Source organism: Microtus oregoni, unplaced genomic scaffold (assembly GCF_018167655.1).
Source record: "Microtus oregoni isolate MIOR12 unplaced genomic scaffold, Mior012 000005F_ref0000423, whole genome shotgun sequence".
In the NCBI taxonomy this organism is placed as follows: domain Eukaryota; kingdom Metazoa; phylum Chordata; class Mammalia; order Rodentia; family Cricetidae; genus Microtus; species Microtus oregoni.
Genome location: NW_024543064.1, coordinates 63,753,330 through 63,777,788, shown reverse-complemented (window position 1 = coordinate 63,777,788; position 24,459 = coordinate 63,753,330). Strand labels below are relative to the sequence as shown.

The window sequence follows — 24,459 nt, the reverse complement described above, 5'->3', positions numbered from 1 at the left end:
TTATAATGTCTTTCTTTCCCAATACGGCTTTTCCCCTTAACAGTTTTCAGTAAGGATCCTGTAACGATGTAGGAAAAAAAAGGCCCTGTTTTGTTTCATTTTTAGTGTTCTACTACTCTGTATTACTGTATTATTTCCAAATTGTTCATGAACTACCAGAATATAGTAATTTTAAAGTGAAAAAATAAGATAAGTCCACTATTCAAAGTAGTTATCTTAAGCTCACCAGATTCATCTGGTAGAAGAAGCCAAGTCACAATTATTTCAAACTTAATAGCTGTCTCCAAAATTAACCATTTCTATCTCCTTTGATATTGTTATTTTCAACAGTCTCACATATGCATGACATTTTCTCAAGGACACATAGCACAAGCACATATAGTGGTACTGCTATGAGACTGCACGTCCTTTTGGCACCACAGATTGCCCGGCTTGTGTAAGTAAGCAGTCCTTTCTAATGATGAATTTCTCAGGCCTCATCTATATCCATGGTTAAAGTGATACATGACTGTCTTTCACCAACCTCTGTTTATATTATTGCAAAACATTTGATCCAGCAATGTTTTAATGGATTAGAATATTAACAACAAGCCAAAAAGTATTTATTTATCATCTACCTGCAGGTCGTCCTCTCTTAGGACTTGCTTTCAAGTTAGCAGAAGCTGTTGCTGCAGCCACCATTCCTGCTTCTTCAGTTTCCACTGGTTTTTCGGCCTGAATCACAAAAATTTAATTAACTTATTTAGCAAAGCCGTGCCAGTCTACAATAATAACATAAATATCAGAATAATTTCTGTATAATTTTATTACTTTTGAACAATCAGTTTAAGAGTATCATCTCAGTTTTTTCAATAACCTTTTCAATATTTCCCATTTGAAAAAAATAAGGCTAACATTTTTAATATAATATAAGAACCAAAGTATAATGCAATTATGCCGTAACAAATATCACTGCTACTTTAATTCATTAACTTTGCGAATATATACATATGCTTCATCTTCCAACTGAGATGGACATCTGAGGCTCTCCTATAAAAGTTACTTTTATTTTCTCATAGAAAGCTTTCCAAACTACAAGGCTGAAAAGTTAATGAGTCCCAGTGAGAATCAGTTATTAATGACTTATATAAGGATAAGAACCACATATTAGGTAGAAATAAAAACCTGAGGAAACAGATGGCAGTTATAATTGCAAAGGGAGGAAGAAAACTAACACCTTCAATTGAAGGATGTAAGGACATTCAAAAGCCGCTTCAACTGCAGTCTTAACTGTGCCAACCAAAGAGCAAGAATGTATCTAAACATGTAGAACCCAATTCAAATAATTAAAAAAAATTAATTTATTTACTTATGTTCCCAAGTAAGAAACAGCAAGCATTACTTTTACTTCTAATTGAAGGGAGTGGCAAAGAAATACAGTCCAGACCAGCCTTAAAAGCTCTAATCCTCCTGCTTCAGCCTCCCAAGTACTTTTGATTTCAGGCATCTGCCCTGCAGGCCCAGCTCAATCTACCTTTTAATCAATGGTGCCTAGGGATGTTAAGAATATCCATCTCTAAGATTAATGCATAATGTGTGCACTGAGACTAGATTAAAACTGACCTAAAGTTACCCTTTGATTGTTCTCTGAATAAAAACAAAAACTCTGCGTTAAGAGCTAGGGTTAAGATCAAGTCAGATCTCTATGTATGAGGCCAGCCTGATCTACAAAGCTACAAAGAGCTCCAGGACAGCCAGTGCTATCACACATAAAAACCCTGTCTCAAAAAAAACAAACAGACAAACAGAAAAAAAAAAAAAAAGAAAGAAAGAAAGAGATCATGCTGCCCTATTCTAAATCTGATCCTGCAACCACATGTAGGAACCAGGTAAGAGTAAAGCTATGCAGGTCCCAAAGGTTAAACTCTCCTACTGATGACTTATAATAAGTCAAAGTTAGGTTCAAATAGATAGATCAGCTCTTCGGGGCAAAAAGAACTTATTCACTTACCCTTTCTGCATTTGGAAATAAGTCGAAAGCAAGTAAGAATTACAGGTACGACGGATCATTTGAGAAGATACCAATAGACAGTAAGTGACATATTCTTGAAGAGTTAGACAGTAAAAAAAGATTAAGTCTAATACTAAACAAAGACCTACCATGGATACATGTTTATGACTATTATTACAAAATCATCCAAGCAAAAGCCATTACTCTAGAAAATATTTTGACCACAGAAAAGACTAATTCAGTTATTTAAAATATATGCATGAATATCTTTAAAATTCACATTGTAACTAGATTTTATTTATAACTTTATACTTATCTGGCTGAAACTTCTTTCTCATTATTATCCTGACTTTCAACTGTACTATCTTTATTCTTTCCCAAAGTAATTCCACAGGCATCGTGGATCCACTATTCATGTCCCCTTTTCAAGACCACTGCATCCTTGCCTTGCTACACCTACTTCACAAATCCTAAACAAAGATTACTAAGCTGATAAGCCCTAGCAGGCAGGATGGATAGGGGTACAAACATGAAATCATTTTCTGTATTTGAAGTTGGCATCTCAAATCTGTTGTTAATCCTATTAACTTCTACTACAAGCCCTGAATAGCTAACATAAACTTTTAGCCGTTTCTGTTGATCTAAACTCTTGATTTAAACTAAATGGGGGGGAGAAGGGGAAAAAGAGCTAGAGAGAATTTCCTTGAGCCAAAGTGAACACATCTTTTCTTAAATCAATCCTTTCAAACCCTTTAACTACCAATTTTTCACAGTTTTGCTAAGAAAAATGGTAAGATTTTTACTGTTATTTCACATTAAATGTTTCCCTTTATATATGCAAATCCCTGATGCATTGTTACATTACTTCTGTCATTTCTTGAGATTTCAAAAATATATTACCATTAAACACTACCAATCTACTCCATCTCATTTCTGTCCTCAGCACTTACCTAAATGAAACTGAAAGCTCCTGAATAGGTTAATTACCAAACATCTCACTGGATCCTTTGTACTAGGCACTATTGTTAACTCCCTTGTTCAAATTCTCTTCTCTGCTGCTTATAGACAACTTCTGGTGTTTCCTGATGTTTCTTCTAGTCACCATTTTGAAGCGGCACCTCCCCTCATCTCCATTATATCCCATCCCAATTCTAGTTTCTGCATCTACCCCAGTAAACATTTTCTCTTCATATCCTCTAACATCTTACCTTTATACCATTGGTTGTATCTTTCCTTCTTTTGTACTATTATCACAGGTATCTTCACTGCAATTCCCATGAATTCTTTAGACCCCAATCCGACATGTCTATGTCCATATCTAGTATACGATCACTAAAGCAAACACCCTGGAGTCTTCCTACGTTCTGCTCCATTCTACTTACCATTTATTTCATTCAGCTATCACTTAAACTTCCAAAAGTGTTCTAAATTCCTTCTCTCACTAACAAAATAAATAAGTAACTTGATATAAAGCCTGTCTTTGAAATTTAATGCTAACTCCTTAAAAGGCCTTTCTATGACCTATTCATACTTGGCCACTGTTACAATCCTCACCTTAACCATTAAAGGCAATTTAAACAAACAGCTGGTACATATCAAAGTTACATGTGCATTATGCTATAGTCTATTAGATATGTGAAGATACTGTCTGAAAGAGAACAATGCACATACCTCACCTTAGGGACACTTAATTATGATGGCATATAACTCAGCAGTGGACGTCTTGTCCAGAATCTGCAAGCACTGGTTGAGTCCCAGCACCACACTACAAAAACATTCACTAGACAGGGTTTTGGGGATTCATTCAGTGATAGAGTTTCTGCTTATAGCATGTTGACAGCCCCAGGTTTGACCAACACAGAAAAAAAAAAAGACTGAAATTGCTAACAAACCACTAATGCCTTCAGTAAGCCATACTGCTTTGCCAAATAACCATATCCTGGTGCTGATGGCTACAACTTAATCAGCATGGTAGTTACTAAAGATAGGGTACCTGTGGCAATTTCATAAAATGATACAAAAAATGCACTGTCCCATCAACTGATGTATTCTACGCACACAATGTTTCTTTGTACTATGCAGTGATTGTTTTAATACTATACGAACAGACTTCTTTCAAGATTGCAGTCAACTTTCCTCAAAATCTACTGCTGCTTTATCAGCCATTTATATAATATCCTAAATCCTTTAGATACTAACATTTATACTATCTTCACCAGGGAGACTCTAACAAGAAATCACTCTCACTGTTCACCCACAGTGTTGATTTATTCACAGGTATGAAAATATTCTCACTCTAAGTTTGTACATTTCCGTCACATCACAGCACCTGGACAACCAGGTGCACGGTCTCTGACATCTTGAGGAATGAGGAAGGAGTCTTTTTCTCCTGAGCAGTAGGACTCTCATAGATTAAAACACTCAGCAAACCATGTTGTGAACAGCTGCCATCCAGAGTTTTTTGTTTCATTTATAACGAAGAGGCAGGGTTCATTTAGTTTAAGTCCTAAATTCCCTAGGGTTTTCAAAATGAGTTCCTATTTAAATCACTAGCAGTTCCAGACCCTAATGATCAGCCTGTCTTCTGAGGTTTTGAATATAGACATTGACTATTGCTAGATGGCATTTCATTGAGTGCGTTCACATCCTTCAACTATCTTGTCTAGATCTGGGTAACATCATGAGCCCCTCCATCAGGACCTGCTAATTCCTGCAGCTTTGCATTATGGAGGCAGTTTCTTGCTATGTACCTCATGAACCAACCCAGGATAGCTTCATCTGTGGATCTGTCCTTTTTTCACCTCCATCAGCCTTGCCTTGGATTACGCTTTGGCTTACAGCAGCATTCTGTCTTCTATTCTGGCTATTAACACTTTCTCCTTACCAGCAGGGAATCTGTTCTAACTTTCTTATTCCAGGATCCACTTGAGCAACACTTTGAATTTTGTGTGAGAACTTTTCCTTTGTATTTGCATTCAGAACTTGGCTGACAGGTCCAAGAAGCTCAGTTTTCAGTCTACTTTATTTAACATGCTCTGCTTACTAAGGTTAATCATTTATAGCTTTTAGTTAAAGAGGCCTGCCTGTCACTTTTTCCACCTGAACACCTAGAGGCCTTTTATAAACTGACTAATCTCAGTATTATTCTAAGACTGAGAATGGCATATACGGGAGCAGTAAGAACATTTATCAGTTAAGGATGCTGTCTTATGTAAGCAATTTGTGGAACCTCAAAAAATTATCAAAGATCATTAGACCACTGTAACAGAAATAACAAAATCTATAAATAGAATTATCAAAACATGACACAAACTAAACACATTGTTGGAAAGACTAGATCAGCAGAAGTGCCACAAATCATCAGTCTGTAAAATGCTAGGTGGGCCAAGCATGGTGGTGCAGGCATTGAAACTCAGCACTCAGGAAGCAAAGGCAGGCAGATCTCTGTGAGTTTGAGGCCAACCTGGTCTACATAGTCAGTTCCAGGACAGCCAGGGATACACAGAAAGACCCTACCTCAAAAATAAGTAAGAAAATAAACAAATGGGAAAACAAAGCCTATATTGTATTCCATAGTGCAATACAGAAAAGCTCAAGAAAACGAAGCATTCTGTATTTTTCTATTTTGATTTTAAAAAGAAAAAAAATACAAACCTCTCATTTATTCACTGTGCCAGTGAAGTCAGTTCTAAATTTCCCTATCATCACACTGCCTTACAAAAGGAAGTCACGGGGCTGGAGGGATGGCTCAGTGGTTAAGAGCACTGACTGCTCTTCCAGAGGACCCGGGTTCAATTCCCAGCACCCACATAGCAGCTCACAACTGTCTGAAGATCCAGTTACAGGGGATCTGACACCTTCATACCAATGCACATAGAAAATAAAGTTAAAAAGAAAAAAACGGGCCAGGCAGTGGTGGTGCACGCCTTTAATCCCAGCACTCGGGAGGCAGGGGCAGGCAGATTTCTGTGAGTTAGAGGCCAGCGTGATCTACAGAGCGAGTGCCAGGACAGGCTCCAGAGCTACAGACAAACCCTCTCAAAAAAAAAAAAAAAGAAAAGAAAAAAACGGGGGGGGGGGTGTCACATAACATTTAAAATGCTTAAAATGTAGCTTTATAGCCATTTACCTCCAACTTTAAAGCCTATCAATAATAAAATATGCATCACAAAGTCTTGAAATTCCTCTGTATGTGCCTGAATAGATAGAGGCCCCTCAGATGATCTGCTCCTTTAGTTGCCCATTGTTTAACACTGTAAAGTTATTAGTTACCACATGTACACCAGAGGACAAAAAGCCACTGTAATTGTTTTTTTACTTCATGAGACATGAAATTCTTGACCCATTTTCTAATTTCTGTCTTTGGCATTCAAAGGTCTAGAATGTAATAACTAGGTAAAGAAAGGTGTGTTGTGAGCAAACCGTTAACTGAAGAAAGCCTATGAAATACTCAGGCTGGCTGTCGCTGCCGCTCTCATTTCACATAACAGTACACTAGCACAATGGACAACAGTCATGTTAGTATTGAGTTAGGATGTTACTATAAATATTTCATTGTATTAAATCATCAAGAATGTGATTATATACTTTTCATTTTACAGAGAAAATATGGCAGAAATTGAAAGGAGAAAATTGGTTCACATTATTTCCTTTTGTCATTCACCTTAATGTGCCACAGCTTTATCAACCAAAAGAAAAAAAAAGAAAAATAGCTTTACTAGTAGCCAACTTACCCTTTAAAAATTAAAAGGCATAGGTCAAGTATGTTAAGTTTTCCTTATCTCAATTCTTCCTCAGCTTAAGTAAAATTTCTTTTAAAATTCCTACAGTGTACTAAAGAAATTACCTTTCTCTTTCTTCCTCGCCTGGCAGCTTTTGGAGTGGTTATGTCAACTGCTTTAGACACATCCTAAAACACAAAACAAAGGCAGAACAAAACTAGCAAAACCACAGATGAAATTGAACATGGTATACAAGATTATGTAAGAAATTTTCTTTTTCAAAAAAATATTTATTTATTTATTTATTATACAATATTCTGTCTGCTTGTATGCCTGCAGGCCAGAAGAGGGCACCAGATCTCATTATAGATGGTTGTGAGCCACCATGTGGTTGCTGGGAATTGAACTCAGGACCTTTGGAAGAGCAGGCAATGCTCTTAACCACTGAGCCATCCCTCCAGCCCCCCCCCCCCCAGAAATTTTCTTAAAGTGAAAATATGATTCACTGAAAGTGCTGGATGAAGTCTCTTGTTACTCTGACCTTTGAAATTATGAGGTCTTATTTAATGCCACCCCCTTTTTGGTAAAAGATGCCTTGGTCGTGGTGTCTCTTCATAGCAACAGAACAATAACCATACAACAGACAATTATATAATGTAACAGACAGCATATAATGGCTGAGTATCTCTATTCTGATAATGACATGGGCAGAAATAAAGCAAAGCTTGCTTAAAATTTTTTTCATTTTAAATGTTTTTTAACATTTCCAGCCCCATAGTACATTGTTTGTTGTTATTTTGAAATTTATTTTCATTTTATGTGTATTGGTGTTTTTCCTGCATATATGTCTATGTGAGGGTGTTGGGTCTTCAGGAACTAGAGTTACAGTTGTGAGCTGCCATGTAGTTGCTAGGTCCTCTGGAAGAGCAGTCAGTGCTCTTAACCACTCACCCCTATTTTAAAAAAAAAAAAAAAATCTCTAATAAGCACGAACCTATCTTATTAAGTTACACCTGTTTCACATATAAAAACAATTTCAAATAGAAACCGCCATCCAAAGGCTAAAGAGAAAGTGTAATGGTTAAGAATAATTACTGGTCTTACAGAAGATCCATGGTTGGTTCACAGAACATGGTGGCTCCCAATCATTTTTAACTCCAGTTCCAGGGTACCCAATGCCCTCCACAGGCAACAGGAATGCATCAAGTGCTCAAATATCCATATAGGAAATTTAAAAAAATTTTAAAAACAGGCATATTAAAGATGCATAGCTATTTTATAAAACCAGACTTAATACTTGAGGAAATTAAGCTGCTTTCATTCACTTTTCAAATATTTTAAAGATTACTTCCTAATCTGCCAGTCAACTCACTTTATAATTTCTTTCTTGCCATAACTATAAAGTTCACAGGCAGTACTTCAGACACCCTGAGGCCTATCCCTCCTTGCAGTATACTCAATGTAACTACTACTCATAAATACATTTTCATTTCTTCTTAGACCAGAAAAAGATATAATACATACTTCATTGCTGGCTTTTTCTTCATGATCAGTATCTTCCTTTGAAACACTAGTTTCTTTCTCCTCGACTTCAACATCAGATGATGCATTTGATTGTTTAGTTGGTGCCTGTGAGGAATAAATTATTAATTTCTAAAAAAAAAAAATGGTTTACCTAATTTGATTTTTTTCTATTCATGAAAAAAAACAAAAATTTGGGTCTACCCAAATTTCTGTAGCAAATGACATTAATATGTAGAACTTTAAAGCAGGGAGTGGTGGTACTATAACCCCAGCATTTTAGGTAGAGGGATGGTTACAAGTTTAAAAATACCTTAAGCTAAACAGCTAGGGATAAATCAAGCTGGGATATATAGTGACACCTTGCATCCAAAATGTTTTAAACTATAAATTAAATAATTAGTTTTGGCAAGACATAGTACACTCAGGAGAGTGAGGCAGGTGAATTCTACATTTGAGGCCATCGTGCATTAAATCAGCAAGTTGATCACACTCTAAGTAAGGACTATGGCAGTTACAAACACAGAAGCAGTTACAGTATATGATGCTGGGTACCATGACACATACTAAGTAGATGGTAAGGGACTTAAGACCATCTAAGGAAGAATTAATATGTAGAAAGAAAGGTATGAAAATTCTACAGAATATCTAAAAATTTGTCAAAGGCAAAGAAACTGTATGGCACATAGGAAAAAAACACCAGATTCTGATTTTTTTTTTTTGTCTCCCACCCCATCCACAGGGTTTTTCTGTATGGCCTTGGCTGTCCTGGAAATCACTCTATCTATAGACTAGACTGACCTCAAATTCATAAATCTACCTGCCTCTGCTTCCTCCACCACACCAGACTCATCATCAGTTTTAAGAGTTGAATAAAGGGTCAGTTTAGGGTGATTCGTACTTTTTCCAGTTTTTGCCACCTAAGGCCTTAACAAGTATCTTACTGATGAATGAGAAAGCGAACTGTTTCATAAACATCTCCTTTGGCCCTAGTATAAACAGTGGTGTTTTTTTTGTTTTTGTTTATCTGGTTTTTTTTTTTTTCCCTTCACAAGAAAAGTTTTCTGTGTAGCCCTGGATGTCCTGAAACTCACCCTGTAGACTAGGTTGGCCTTGAACTCAAAGATCCACCTGCCTGTGTCCCGAGTGCTGGCATTAAAAACATATGCCACCATTGCCCAGCTACAGTAGCTCACTTATCTAAGTTCCAGAGCTTTCGAATATTCAAGAGTGCAATTGGCAATATAGAAAAACATTATTGGGGCTGGAGAGATGGCTCAGATGTTAAGAGCACTGGCTTCTCTTCCAGAGGTCCTGAGTTCAATTCCCAGCAACCACATGGTGGCTCACAACCATCTGTACTGAGATCTGGCGCCCTCCTCTGGCGTGCGGGCATACATCAGGGCAGAATGTTGTATATAGAATCAATAAATAAATCTTAGAAAAACATTATTCAAGTAGCACTGGAGCCACAAGATGTTATAGTAGGTAAAGGCACTTGCCCAGCAAGCCCAACACCAACCACGGTAAAAGCGGATAAAAGACCAAATCCACAAAGTTATTTATACTCAAACCACTATGCATACACTGTAGCACATGCACACATTATGCATACACCCATATAAACACACACAAACACAAAACCTGTATCTGTACCACGACAGGAAAAAAATGTTAAGAGAAACATAATATTTCTGTTACAGAATAAAAACTGAACAAGTAGTGGTGAATGCCTTTAAATACCAGTATTTGGGATGAAAAGGTGGGTGAAATCTCTTGAATTTGAAGTTACCCTAATCTACAAAGAAGTTTCAGGACAGGCAGGGTTATACAGAGAAACCTCGAAAAAAGGAAAATGGAATAAACCAGGTACAAAACAAACCACTCTATAAAAATGTAATGCCACATATAAATTAAAAGCTCTGGGCAGGAGACTGTTTAGAACTAATAGACAGAATCTCCATTGGGGCGATAAGTGCTTCTGTTACAATTTAATTCATTAGGTCCATTCTAATCCCACTCTATAAAGCTGTAAGGAAAGTAAAAGGCATATACTTTAAGTTTACTAAACAATTACGTCAGTGAGATGGCTCAGCAGGTAAGGGACTGATGCTCACTGATTCAAGCCTGCTAACCTGAGTTCTATCCACAGAACCATGGAAAGGTGTATGGAACTCTATAAACATGTACTTGACCTCCACACATGCACAACAGCATATGTCCCCACACATATCAAACATACAATAACAAACAAATAACATTTTAAAGCCCTGAATCTAACAAGACCTTAAAAATTATGGCTTTAAACTCAGCAAAAGTTTAGGTAAACTTTACTGTCAGTCAAGAAGAGCTATGCAGGCAAGTGTCTCCAAGTTTTTGAGATCTAGGTAGCCATTCAATTAGTAACAATTTAGACACAAAATGTCAAGGTTCAACCTAAAAAGAGCACAACAATCTGAAATTCATAAAAGCTCTTCAATTAGTTATGTATTTTACAATGACAACGTTTTTCCTCTAACACTAAATAAATAAAATTTAATAGGATCACTCACCTGTTGACTTGAAAATTTCACTTTTGGATTGTTATCTATCTCCCATAATCCTTCATTAAAACCTTTTCGTTTATTTGGTTTGCCATACTTTTCCTTATTTTCGGAGTAAGGAAATATGTCCTTTGGTCCTAAAAAAGCACTGTAACAGAAAGGAAGATTGTAAGTACAAAGGAACCTCAATTAAATATGTATTAGGCTACTAGGTGACATGATTCAACAAACACTTTATATATGCAAACTAGTTTTTTGTATTTTGTTTTGTTTTGTTTTTCAAGACAGCGTTTCTCTGTGTAGCCTATCTCTCCTGGAATTCACATACTAAGTAAACTCAAGATCTGCCTGCCTCTGCCTGCCAGTGCTGGGATTATGCGGGTACACCACCACTTCCACATCATACAAACTAGTTTTTTTCTTTTTTTCTTTTTCTTTTTTTTTTTTTTTTTTTTGGTTTTTTCGAGTCAGGGTTTCTCTGTGGTTTTGGAGCCTGTCCTGGAACTAGCTCTTGTAGACCAGGCTGGTCTCGAACTCACAGAGATCCGCCTGCCTCTGCCTCCCAAGTGCTGGGATTAAAGGCGTGCGCCACCACCGCCCGGCCATACAAACTAGTTTTAAATCCTAGTGATCTCATTAGTACCGGTAGAGGAATTAATACAAATAGTCATATTTAATGCCAAACCCTATTTTTCCTTTATAGTACTGATGATTGGTAGGCAAGCTCTCTACCACCAAATAATACTTCTAGCCTAGAAATACTTTAATAAAATTCACTATTTCTTAGATCCATAATTCTATTTTTAAGGTTGCACAAAAAAAGAAATATATTTAATACCACTGAGTTGTACACTTAAACATGGCTTACAAAGCACACCCTTTAATTCTAGCACTCATGAGGAAGGGGCAGGTGGATAAATCTTTCTGATTTTGAGGCCAGTCTGGTCTACAGAGTAAGTTCTAGTACACTCATGGCTACACAGAAAAACCCTGTCTAGAAAAACCAGACTGGCAGACAAACAAATAACAAAGGCTAAAGAGCCAAGCGGAATGAGCTGAACAGAACACCAGACAGACCACCAGTCAGACAGTCGGCTTGGCCATAGAAACTAAGAAAATAAGTAAATGTGCTGGCTTAAAGCACCAAGTTTATTAAAAAACAAAACAAGTTATTCAGAAATATAAAATGAATACATGTAATTACATACATAAAATATGTACTCCTATATTAAATGCATATTAACTGCCTCATCCATCAGCTGTGAATAATTTTTCTCACACACCTATGAAACCCCTAGGGAAAGAACGACATACAATGCAATTATCCTGAACTCACAGGAGATTTTTAACTTATATTTTTGCACGTGTGGCTGTGTAAAGTATATGTGTGAGTGTATCGTGCGCAGGTAATTGCAAATTAGAGCCGGAGGACAACCCTGGGAGTCATAATCAGAAAATCATGGGCTTGAGACAGTTACTCTTATTGGCCTGAAAAACTAGCAAGGACAGCCTGGCCAAACCAAGGGCATTGAGGACCCTCTTGTCTCTGCCTCCCCAGCACTGGAACTGTAAGCAGCCCACCAACTGCTCAGTATTTTTCTGAGGTCAAACTCCAGTCTCCATGCTTGTGAGGCAAACACTTTATATACTGAGCCATCCCATGGGGTTAGTTTTTAACTTCAGCAATTATGATCAATCAGCTTCTACATAACACAATATCGTCACAACAACTGAATGAGTTCAGTCCTTCAAAGCAAAGTTCAAAGATTCAAGTTTAATTTCAAGATAGGCTGAAAGATATTTATTTTTTGATTTTCGAGACAGGGTTTCTCCTTCAAACTCACAGAGATCCGCCTGCCTCTGCCTCCCGAGTGCTGGGATTAAAGGCGTGCGCCACCACCGCCCGGCTGAAAGATATTTAGCTTCATAATTTTACCTGTGAACGTGAGTCAGTGCTCAGAGATGTCTCTCAGAAATTAGGGAGATTCAAGTGTAGAGAAAAGGAGAAAAAAAAAACAAAACAAACAAAAAAGGCTAAAATAGAAACTAGGAAGATGGTTCAGTGGGTCTGAGTTTGAATCCCCAGAACCCATATACAGTTAGATGTACTGGGATTAAAGGCATGTAACACCACAGCCTGGCTTTGAGTTTAATCTCAACACTACAAAAGAAAAGCTAAACAGAAAAGCTGCAGCTTCAGTACTTCTGTTCTGATAACTTGTGTTCAACAAGCATTGTCCTACCTTGACAAATGTCATACTCTTTAAGTTTGAATCAGCTTCCCACATTATCCTTAGGAAACTGTATTGTAATATTGTTATATTATATTTATATTACATTATATTATAATGAAACAAGGTCTCATTGTATAACCTTGGATGCCTTGGAACTCTATTCAGGCCAGGTTGGCCTTGAACTCATAGTACTCTAGAGTACTAAGATTAAAGTTGTGCAGTACCCTGCACATGTGCAGTGTTCCTCCTGCATGTCTGCCTGCAGACCAGAAGAGGGCACCATATCTCATTATAGATGGTTGTGAGCCACCATGTGGTTGCTGGGAATAGAATTCAAGACCCCTGGAAGAGCAGCCAGTGCTTGTAACCTCTGAGCCACCTCAGCAGGTCCAGGGAATGCTTTTAATAGCTTTTTGCTGGCTTTACTTCTGTGACATGTTTATCCTTTCACTAGTCACGTTTCTCTCTTCTGCTGACATTTGTTTCCATTGCTTCACTAACAACTTCTGGCTGGCCATCTAGTACCTCTCCAATGTACAGATCTATTCAAGGTTAGCACATTCAACTAACTTCTAGCATTATTACTGTTTCTTTGGTGCATTTTCTTTTTTGCTAGCTCTCTCATTTATTAAAATGTCACGTAGGTGTTTATTATCAGGAAACAAAGGCAAATTACTTGTAAACTACTCATGATCTGATGAATACAGGATGACCCACCATCGTTGTTTTTCTCTAAACAAGATTTTTCTGGGGGAGCTCGGGGGTTTCTTGGCCCCCTGTCCTGCTTGGGCTCTCTGCAGGGCCTCTACTCCCCGGGTGCTGCCTCTTTCTTCCTGGCCCACCCAGCTTCCGTCCAGAGCCCTCCCCACTTCGCCCCCACTACCCTCTTTTGGCGCGTGGCATCGCCCAGCGCAGCCTATCTGGGCGCTGGGTCCGAGTACCCGGGCCCCCGGGCGGGCAGCAGTTCCTTTGTTTCTGTGGCCTGCCTGCACCAAGCGGGGTAGGCGCTTTGTCTGCGAGCTGCCCAACCAGCACGGAGGCCTGATCTTTCGGCGCCAGGAGACCCAGCATTGGGGTGAGTTTCTGGCCCACGGCGCCAGCCTGGGACGGGGAGCTCGGGGGTTTCTTGGCCCCCTGTCCTGCTTGGGCTCTCTGCAGGGCCTCTACTCCCCGGGTGCTGCCTCTTTCTTCCTGGCCCACCCAGCTTCCGTCCAGAGCCCTCCCCACTTCGCCCCCACTACCCTCTTTTGGCGCGTGGCATCGCCCAGCGCAGCCTATCTGGGCGCTGGGTCCGAGTACCCGGGGCTCCCGGGCGGGCAGCAGTTCCTTTGTTTCTGTGGCCTGCCTGCACCAAGCGGGGTAGGCGCTTTGTCTGCGAGCTGCCCAACCAGCACGGAGGCCTGATCTTTCGGCGCCAGGAGACCCAGCATTGGGGTGAGTTTCTGGCCCACGGCGCCAGCCTGGGACGGGGAGCTCGGGGGTTTCTTGGCCCCCTGTCCTGCTTGGGCTCTCTGCAGGGCCTCTACTCCCCGGGTGCTGCCTCTTTCTTCCTGGCCCACCCAGCTTCCGTCCAGAGCCCTCCCCACTTCGCCCCCACTACCCTCTTTTGGCGCGTGGCATCGCCCAGCGCAGCCTATCTGGGCGCTGGGTCCGAGTACCCGGGGCCCCCGGGCGGGCAGCAGTTCCTTTGTTTCTGTGGCCTGCCTGCACCAAGCGGGGTAGGCGCTTTGTCTGCGAGCTGCCCAACCAGCACGGAGGCCTGATCTTTCGGCGCCAGGAGACCCAGCATTGGGGTGAGTTTCTGGCCCACGGCGCCAGCCTGGGACGGGGAGCTCGGGGGTTTCTTGGCCCCCTGTCCTGCTTGGGCTCTCTGCAGGGCCTCTACTCCCCGGGTGCTGCCTCTTTCTTCCTGGCCCACCCAGCTTCCGTCCAGAGCCCTCCCCACTTCGCCCCCACTAGCCTCTTTTGGCGCGTGGCATCGCCCAGCGCAGCCTATCTGGGCGCTGGGTCCGAGTACCCGGGGCTCCCGGGCGGGCAGCAGTTCCTTTGTTTCTGTGGCCTGCCTGCACCAAGCGGGGTAGGCGCTTTGTCTGCGAGCTGCCCAACCAGCACGGAGGCCTGATCTTTCGGCGCCAGGAGACCCAGCATTGGGGTGAGTTTCTGGCCTACGGCGCCAGCCTGGGACGGGGAGCTCGGGGGTTTCTTGGCCCCCTGTCCTGCTTGGGCTCTCTGCAGGGCCTCTACTCCCCGGGTGCTGCCTCTTTCTTCCTGGCCCACCCAGCTTCCGTCCAGAGCCCTCCCCACTTCGCCCCCACTAGCCTCTTTTGGCGCGTGGCATCGCCCAGCGCAGCCTATCTGGGCGCTGGGTCCGAGTACCCGGGGCTCCCGGGCGGGCAGCAGTTCCTTTGTTTCTGTGGCCTGCCTGCACCAAGCGGGGTAGGCGCTTTGTCTGCGAGCTGCCCAACCAGCACGGAGGCCTGATCTTTCGGCGCCAGGAGACCCAGCATTGGTAGAGCCAACATTGGGGAGAGACAGCGTTTGGTAGGCAAGGAGACCTAATCCGGTAAAAGAAGATCCATAGGGAGCATTTGGAAGAAGAGATGGGCCGACGTCAAGGCAAGAATTCGCCCAACAAGCTGAAAAGCAACATGAAGCTACCAGAAACAAGCGACCCCACAACGGGAGGACAAGAACCCCTTAATCAAGAGGAAGGAGAAAAGATTGACTTCATGAAAGTGATTGACACCCTTAAACAGCATGTAAAAAACGCCCTTATAGAAATGGATGAGAAATATAACAGAAAGTTTGAAGAATTGAATAAATCAGTGAATGATACCCTAGAAAACCAAGGAAAAACAATCAAACAGATAATGGAAACAGTTCAAGACCTGAAAACTGAAATAGAGGCAAAGAAGAAAACACAAACAGAGGGCCGTCTGGACATGGAAAATCTAGGTAAACGAATAGAGACTACAGAAACAAGCATAACCAGCAGAATACAAGAGATAGAAGAAAGACTCTCGGATTCTGAAGATACCATAGAGAAAATAAACACACTGATCAAAGAAAACAGCAAGTCCAACAAACTCTCATCACAAAACATTCAGGAAATATGGGACACAATAAAGAGACCAAACCTAAGAATAATAGGAGTAGAAGAAGGAGAAGAAGGGCAGCTCAATGGTCCAGAAAATCTATTTAATAAAATTATAGAAGAAAACTTTCCCAACCTACGGAAAGATTTTCCTATGAAGGTGCAAGAAGCATACAGAACACCGAATAGGCTGGATCAAAAAAAAACATCCCCTCGCCATATAATTATCAAAACACAAAGCATACAGAATAAGGAAAGAATATTAAGAGCTGCAAAGGAAAAAGGCCAAATTACTTATAAAGGTAAACCTATCAGACTTACACCTGACTTCTCCATGGAAACCATGAAAGCCAGAAGGTCCTGGATAGATGTACTGCAGAAACTGAGAGACCATGGGTGCAAGCCCAGATTACTATACCCAGCCAAGCTTTCATTCACTATAAATGGAGAAAATAAAATTTTCCAGGATAAAAACAAATTTAAACAATACGCAGCCACAAATCCAGCCTTACAGAAAGTAATTGAAGGAAAATCACTAACCAAGGAGTCCAACAATGACCACAATAACTCAGACATCTAGAGACCCTTCACCAACACAAAACAAAGAAGGGAAACACACAAACTCTACGACTAAAAAAAAATGACCGGAGTTAACAACCACTGGTCATTAATATCACTTAATGTCAATGGACTCAACTCACCTATAAAAAGGCACAGGCTAAGAGATTGGATAAGAAAACAGGATCCAACATTCTGCTGTTTACAAGAAACACACCTCAACCACAAAGACAGGCACCTACTCAGAGTAAAGGGCTGGGAAAAGACCTATCAAGCAAATGGACCTAAGAAACAGGCAGGTGTGGCCATACTAATCTCTAACAAAGTTGACTTTAAACTTAAATCAATCAGAAGAGATGGAGAGGGGCATTTTATACTCATAACAGGAACAGTTCATCAGGATGAAGTCTCAATCCTGAACATCTATGCCCCTAATATAAAAGCACCCACGTACATAAAAGAAACATTGCTAAAATTCAAGGCAGCCATCAAACCGCACACACTAATAGTAGGAGACTTCAACACTCCTCTCTCACCAATGGACAGGTCAATCAGACAGGAACCTAACAGAGAAATAAGAGAATTAGTGGAGGTAATGAATCAAATGGACTTAACAGACATCTATAGAACATTCCATCCAAATAGGAAAGAATATACCTTCTTCTCTGCAGCTCATGGAACCTTCTCGAAAATCGACCACATAGTCGGTAACAAAGCAAACATCCACAGTTACAAAAAAATATTAGTAACCACCTGTGTCTTATCAGATCACCATGGATTAAAGTTAGAATTCAACAATAATGCTACCCCCAGAAAGCATACAAAATCATGGAAACTGAACAGTCAACTATTGAACCATAGCTGGATTAAGGAAGAAATAAAGAAAGAAATTAAAGTCTTCCTGGAATTCAATGAAAATAAAGAAACAACATACTCAAACTTATGGGACACTATGAAAGCAGTCCTAAGAGGAAAGTTCATAGCACTAAGTGCCCACTTAAAGAAAACAGAGAAAGCTCACATTGGAGACTTAACAGCCCACCTGAAAGCTCTAGAAAAAAAAGAAGCAGACTCACCTAGGAGGAGTAGAAGACTGGAAATAATCAAAATGAGGGCTGAAATCAACAAAATAGAAACACAGAAAACAATACAAAAAATCAATGAAACAAAAAGCTGGTTCCTGGAGAAAATCAACAAGATTGACAAGCCACTATCCAAGCTAATCAAACGGCAGAGAGAGAATTTGCAAATTAATAAGATCAGAAATGAAAAGGGGGACATAACCACAGACACAGAGGAAATTCAGAGAATCATTAGATCTTACTACAAAAGCCTATATGCCACAAAATTGGAAAATGTAAAGGAAATGGATACTTTTTTAGATAAATATCATATACCAAAGTTAAATCAGGACCTGGTGAACAATCTAAATAGACCTGTTAGTCGCGAAGAATTAGAAGAGGTTATCAAAAACCTCCCTACCAAAAAAAGCCCAGGACCAGATGGTTTCAATGCGGAATTCTACCAGATCTTCCAAGAAGATCTAATACCTATACTCCTTAATGTATTCCACAAGATAGAAACAGAAGGGTCATTACCAAACTCCTTTTATGAAGCCACAATTACTCTGATACCAAAACCACTCAAAGACTCAACCAGGAAAGAGAACTACAGGCCAATCTCACTCATGAATATCGACGCAAAAATCCTCAACAAAATACTGGCAAATCGAATCCAAGAACACATCCGAAAAATTATCCATTATGATCAAGTAGGCTTCATTCCTGAGATGCAGGGCTGGTTCAACATACGAAAATCTATCAATGTAATCCAGCATATAAATAAACTGAAAGAAAAAAACCATATGATCATTTCATTAGATGCTGAAAAAGCATTTGACAAAATTCAACATCCATTTATGTTAAAAGTCTTGGAGAGATTAGGGATACAAGGGTCATACCTAAATATAATAAAAGCTATATACAGCAAGCCGACAGCTAACATCAAATTAAACGGAGAGAAACTCAAAGCCATCCCACTTAACTCAGGAACACGACAAGGCTGTCCACTCTCCCCATACCTCTTCAATATAGTGCTTGAAGTTCTAGCAATAGCAATAAGACAACATAATGGAATCAAGGGGATTCGAATTGGAAAGGAAGAAGTTAAACTTTCGTTATTTGCAGATGATATGATAGTGTACATAAGCGACCCCAAAAACTCCACCAAAGAACTCCTACAGCTGATAAACAGCTTTAGTAATGTGGCAGGATACAAGATCAACTCCAAAAAATCAGTCGCCCTCTTATACACAAAGGATATGGAAGCAGAGAGGGAAATCAGAGAAGCTTCACCATTCACAATAGCCAAAAACAGCATAAAATATCTTGGGGTACATCTAACCAAGGAAGTGAAAGATCTATTTGACAAGAACTTTAAGGCATTGAAGAAAGAAATTGAAGAGGATACCAAAAAATGGATGGACCTCCCTTGCTCTTGGATTGGTAGGATCAACATAGTAAAAATGGCAATTCTACCAAAGGCTATTTATAGATTCAATGCAATCCCCATTAAGATCCCATCAAAATTCTTCACAGATCTGGAGAGGACAATAATCAACTTTATATGGAAAAACAAAAAACCCAGGATAGCCAAAACAATCCTATACAATAAAGGATCTTCTGGAGGCATTACCATCCCTGACTTCAAATTCTATTACAGAGCTACAGTAATGAAAACAGTGTGGTACTGGCATAAAAACAGAGAAGTCGACCAATGGAATCGTATAGAAGACCCGGATTTTATCCCACAAACCTATGAACACCTGATTTTCGATAAAGGAGCTAAAAGTATAAAATGGAAGAAAGAAAGCATCTTCAACAAATGGTGCTGGCACAACTGGATGTCATCTTGTAGAAGAATGAAAATAGACCCTTATCTATCACCGTGCACAAAACTCAAGTCCAAATGGATTAAAGACCTCAATATCAGCCCGAACACACTGAACCTGATAGAAGAGAAAGTGGGAAGTACCCTACAGGAGCTGGGCACAGGAGATCGCTTCCTATGTATAACCCCAGAAGCACAGACATTAAGGGCAACATTGAATAAATGGGACCTACTTAAACTGAGAAGCTTCTGTAAAGCAAAGGACATAGTCAATAAGACACAAAGGCAACCTACTGATTGGGAGAAGATCTTCACCAACCCCACAACAGACAAAGGTCTGATCTCCAAAATATATAAGGAACTCAAGAAACTAGACTTTAAAATGCTAATTAACCCAATTAAAAAATGGGGCACTGAACTGAACAGAGAATTCTCAGCAGAGGAAGTTCAAATGGCCAAAAGACACTTAAAGTCGTGCTCAACTTCCTTAGCAATCAGGGAAATGCAAATCAAAACAACTTTGAGATATCATCTTACACCTGTCAGAATGGCTAAAGTCAAAAACACCAAGGATAACCTTTGCTGGAGAGGCTGTGGAGGAACGGGTACCCTCATCCATTGCTGGTGGGAATGCCATCTTGTGCAACCACTGTGGAAGTCAGTGTTTCGGTTTCTCAGGAAATTCGGGATCAACTTACCCCTGGACCCAGCAATACCACTCCTGGGAATATACCCAAGAGATGCTCTATCATATGACAAAAGCATTTGTTCAACTATGTTCATAGCTGTATTATTTGTAATAGCCAGAACCTGGAAACAACCTAGATGCCCTTCAATGGAAGAATGGATGAAGAAAGTATGGAATATATACACGCTAGAGTACTACGCTGCGGTAAAAAACAATGACTTCTCGAATTTTGCAGGCAAATGGATGGAAATAGAAAACACTATCCTGAGTGAGGTGTCCCAGACCCAAAAAGATGAACATGGGATGTACTCGCTCATAATTGGTTTCTAGCCATAAATTAGCGCCACGGAGTCTACAATAGGTGAACCTAAAGAAGCTAAGTAAGAAGGTGAACCCAAGGAAAAACATATAGTTATCCTCTTGGCTAAGGGAAGTAGACCCAATTGCCGGGGAGAAAATTAGGATCTTGGGGGTGGGGTGGGATGGGTGTAAGGGGAGATGGGGAGAGAAAAGGTAGAAGGGAAAGAGGGGGGATTTGGGGAATCAGGAGAATTGGGATAAAGGAAAGGTGGATAGGGGAGCACGGAACCACAATTCTTAGTTAAGGGAACCACTTTAGGGTGAGCAAGAGATTTGACCCTAGAGGGGCTCCCAAGTGCCCAACATGAGGTTCCCAGTTAGTTCCTTGGGTAGCTGAGGATTGGGAACCTGAAATGACCCTATCCGAGAGCAATACTGACGAATATCTTGCATATCATCATAGAACCTTCATCTGGTGATGGATGGAGACAGAGACAGACCCACACTGGAGCACTGGACTGAGCTCCCAAGGTCCCAATGAGGAGCAGAAGGAGGGAGAACTTGAGCAAAGAAGTCGGGACCACGAGGCGTGCACCCACCCACTGAGACAGTGGAGCTGATCTACTGGGAGCTCACCAAGGCCAGCTGGACTGTGACCGAAAAAGCATGGGATAAAACCGGACTCTCTGAACATGGCGAACAATGAGGGCTGATGAGACGCCAAGGACAATGGCACGGGGTTTTGATCCTACTTAATGTGCTGGCTTTGTGGAAGCCTAGCCAGTTTGGATGTTCACCTTCCTAGATATGGACGGAGGGGGGAGGACCTAGGACTTACCACAGGGCAGGGAACCTGGACTGCTCTGTGGACTGGAGAGGGAGGGGGAGAGGAGTGGGGGGAGGGGTAGAAGGGTGGGAGGAGGGGGAGAAGGGTGGGAGGAGGGGGAGAGAAATGGGAGGCTGGGAGGAGGTGGAAACTTGTTTTTTGTTTATGTTTTTTTTTCTTCTTTTCTTAATAAAAAAAATTATTTAAAAAAAAAAAAAAAAAAAAAAAAAAAAGATTTTTCTGTGTACTGGAACTCAGAGATCCTTCTAGAATTAAAGATGTGTGCTAGCACATCAAGAAACTTTCAAAGTGACCTGGTAATGATCAGTAATTCATATCTCAGGACCGGAGAGATGGTTCAGAGGTTAAGAGTACTGGCTGCTCTTCCAAAGGTTTTGAGTTCAATTCCCAGCAACCACATGGTGGCTCACAACCATCTATAATGAGATCTGGTGCCCTCTTCTGGTCTGCAGACAGAACACTGTGTACATAATAAATAAATCTTTTACATCTCAATTTATAGATTGTAAAACCAACAGCAATCTTAGTTACTAGAGCAGAAATGAAATTGTACATGTTGTTGGGTATGTGAGTTATTTAAACTGTAGAAACTAAATTTGTGCATGCTAATACTATACCAAGTTAAGGACTGCCTTTCTCTGCTGCCTAGGACGTTGAACTGCACTATTCTCACCTTAATAGAATTCTGCCTGATTACAAAATGTAATCAAGTTATATATGGTCTCAATAAAAGCAGGTCACTTACATAGAAATAGTTAAAAATTCACAACTTTCCATTCTACTTGATAGTGTTTAAATTTACATTTTGCAGGTTTCTAAAACTTCTATCCATCCTTTGAACCCTCCAAACCCAGACCTTTACAAACCTAAATAACTAGCATACAATAACTATACAAAGGTTTTTTTGAGATTTTTGTTTAATTCCATGTATATGGGGAGGGTGGAGTATGCACATGAGTACAATACCCAGAGGTCAGAAGAGGATGTCAGAATTCCTGGAGTAGGAGTTGCATGCAGTTTTGAGCCATACACCATAGGTAATGGGAACTTGGGTCATCTATAAGAAGTTATGTTCTCTTAACCACTGATGCATGTCTCCAACACTACCTGCCCCACAAAAAAATTTCTGAGACTGGCTGGCCTGACACTCTCTATGTATACCAGGCTGGCCTAGAAATCAGAGATCTGCCTGTCTCTGCTTCCCAAGTACTGGATTAAAGATGAGTCCAATTGCTGAGCGGTGGTGATGCACACCTTTAATCCCAACACTAAGGAGGCAAAGGCAGGCGGATCTCTGTGAGTTCGAGGTCAGCCTGGTCTACAAGAGCTAGTTCCAGGACAGGCTCCAAAGCTACAGAGAAACCCTGTTTCAAAAAACCAAAAAAAGAAAAAAGAAAAACACCTTAAGGCACTGTTGGCAGATTGGCCTCAGAGTCGCTCTGTCAGTGTTGCCCTCTGTCCTCCAGCTCACTCTAACTCCAGTGTTGGCTTTTGATGGCAAGTGTTGAAGCACTGTTGTAGAACTGATGGCCGCTCTCCATCAGGCTGTGTAGGATGCACACAGCCCTGTGATCAGGACTGCACTTCCTGTGGTCTAACCCATCTGCACAGTTTCAGTTGGGAAAAAAATCGTACTATTGTGATGACCCCAAACTAAAGCTGCTAAAAACCACAGAACGGACAAGGACCAGAGTTGAGTGCAGCCCCTTTGCCCTTCTGCAATGCTGCTGAAGCACGGCATCTGAGAGAGAGGAACAGTTAGGACGACGGGAACACCTTCTCTTTTTGCAACTGATTGTTGAAGGGAACTTCCAGCGTTATTGTATAGCTCTGGGACACCTCGTTCCTGAGCCTGAGAGCACGCTGGGATTTATTTAAAACCGGGTGAAAGCCGGGCGGTGGTGGCGCACGCCTGTAATCCCAGCACTCGGGAGGCAGAGGCAGGCGGATCTCTGTGAGTTCGAGACCAGCCTGGTCTACAAGAGCTAGTTCCAGGACAGGCTCCAAAAACCACAGAGAAACCTTGTCTCGAAAAAACCAAAAAAAAAAAAAAAAACCGGGTGAAGTCAGTGCTCTTTCCAGGTGAAAACTTTTCATTTTGATTTGAAGGCAGAGGAAAGATTGCTCTTTTCATAATTGTGTTCAGCTAATGACATTTGATAATCAGACAGCACTGTCACTAAGCAGTTTAGGTTTTATAATTGTAAACACCAGTGCCTCAGTCATGGTAAAGAGGTCTTCAGATGAATGGCTCATATTTTGGTGCAGTGTTTGATGTTCACAACAAAAATGTTAATTTTTTTAAAACATTAAAAAAAAAAAAGATGTGTCCCATCATGCCTGGCCCAAGATCTTTTGCTTTGTTTTCATTCTTTGGGACAGGGCTTCTCTGTGTAGCTCTGGCTGTCCTGGAACTCTGCAGACCAGGCTGGCCTCGAACTGTCAGACTTCAATTGCTAGGATTAAAGGTATGTGCCACCACCTCCCAGCCTAAGATCTTTTTTAATTCACACATAAAAGTCACAGCATCACTAATCAATCACAGAAATATAAATAAAACCAATTTATAGCTGGGATGTAGCTCTGTTGGTAGTGTTTCTCTAGAATGTAGGAAATCCTAGGTTCATTCCCAGCACCACAAAATCCATCTAAGGTACAGTGACAAAGGCCTGTTAATCCAGCACTCTAAAGGTAGAGCAGGAGAATCTGTTTAATTCTGTTTAATGTGCTGTGGGATAATCCTTCTGTACACTGTGAATATGTATTATCATTGGTTGATGATAAAGCTGATTTGGCCTATAACAAGGCAGAATAAGGCTAGGCAGGAAAGCCAAACTGAAAACAAAGAGGAAGAAGGGAGGATTTAGAAAGAGATGCAAGCAAGCTGACAGAGGAATAAGACATGTTGGAAAACAGGTAAAGCCACAAGCCATGTGGGAAAATGTAGATTAACAGAAATGGGTTCTAAGTTTAAGTTGTAAGAGCTGGTTAAGTAATAAGCCTGAGCTATAGGATTTTGTAGTTAATAAGTTTCTGTGTGATTATTTGGGGCTGGGCAGAGGGAAAGAAGAACT

The 24,459-nt window shown here is 40.7% G+C and overlaps 1 protein-coding gene across 5 annotated transcripts in view; it reads right to left on the bottom strand.

Moving 5' to 3' along the window:
* Window positions 1-24,459, bottom strand: part of Psip1 (PC4 and SFRS1 interacting protein 1) — a 48,786-nt gene that overhangs the window by 13,223 nt on the left and 11,104 nt on the right. For all 5 annotated transcript variants that reach the window (XM_041651534.1, XM_041651539.1, XM_041651536.1 and 2 more), the window contains exons 4-7: window positions 10,785-10,923; window positions 8,236-8,340; window positions 6,837-6,899; window positions 618-714 (exon numbers count right to left, since the gene is read on the bottom strand). In XM_041651534.1, the coding sequence (XP_041507468.1) occupies window positions 618-714; window positions 6,837-6,899; window positions 8,236-8,340; window positions 10,785-10,923 (404 nt within the window). The remainder of the gene's footprint in view (window positions 1-617; window positions 715-6,836; window positions 6,900-8,235; window positions 8,341-10,784; window positions 10,924-24,459) is intronic.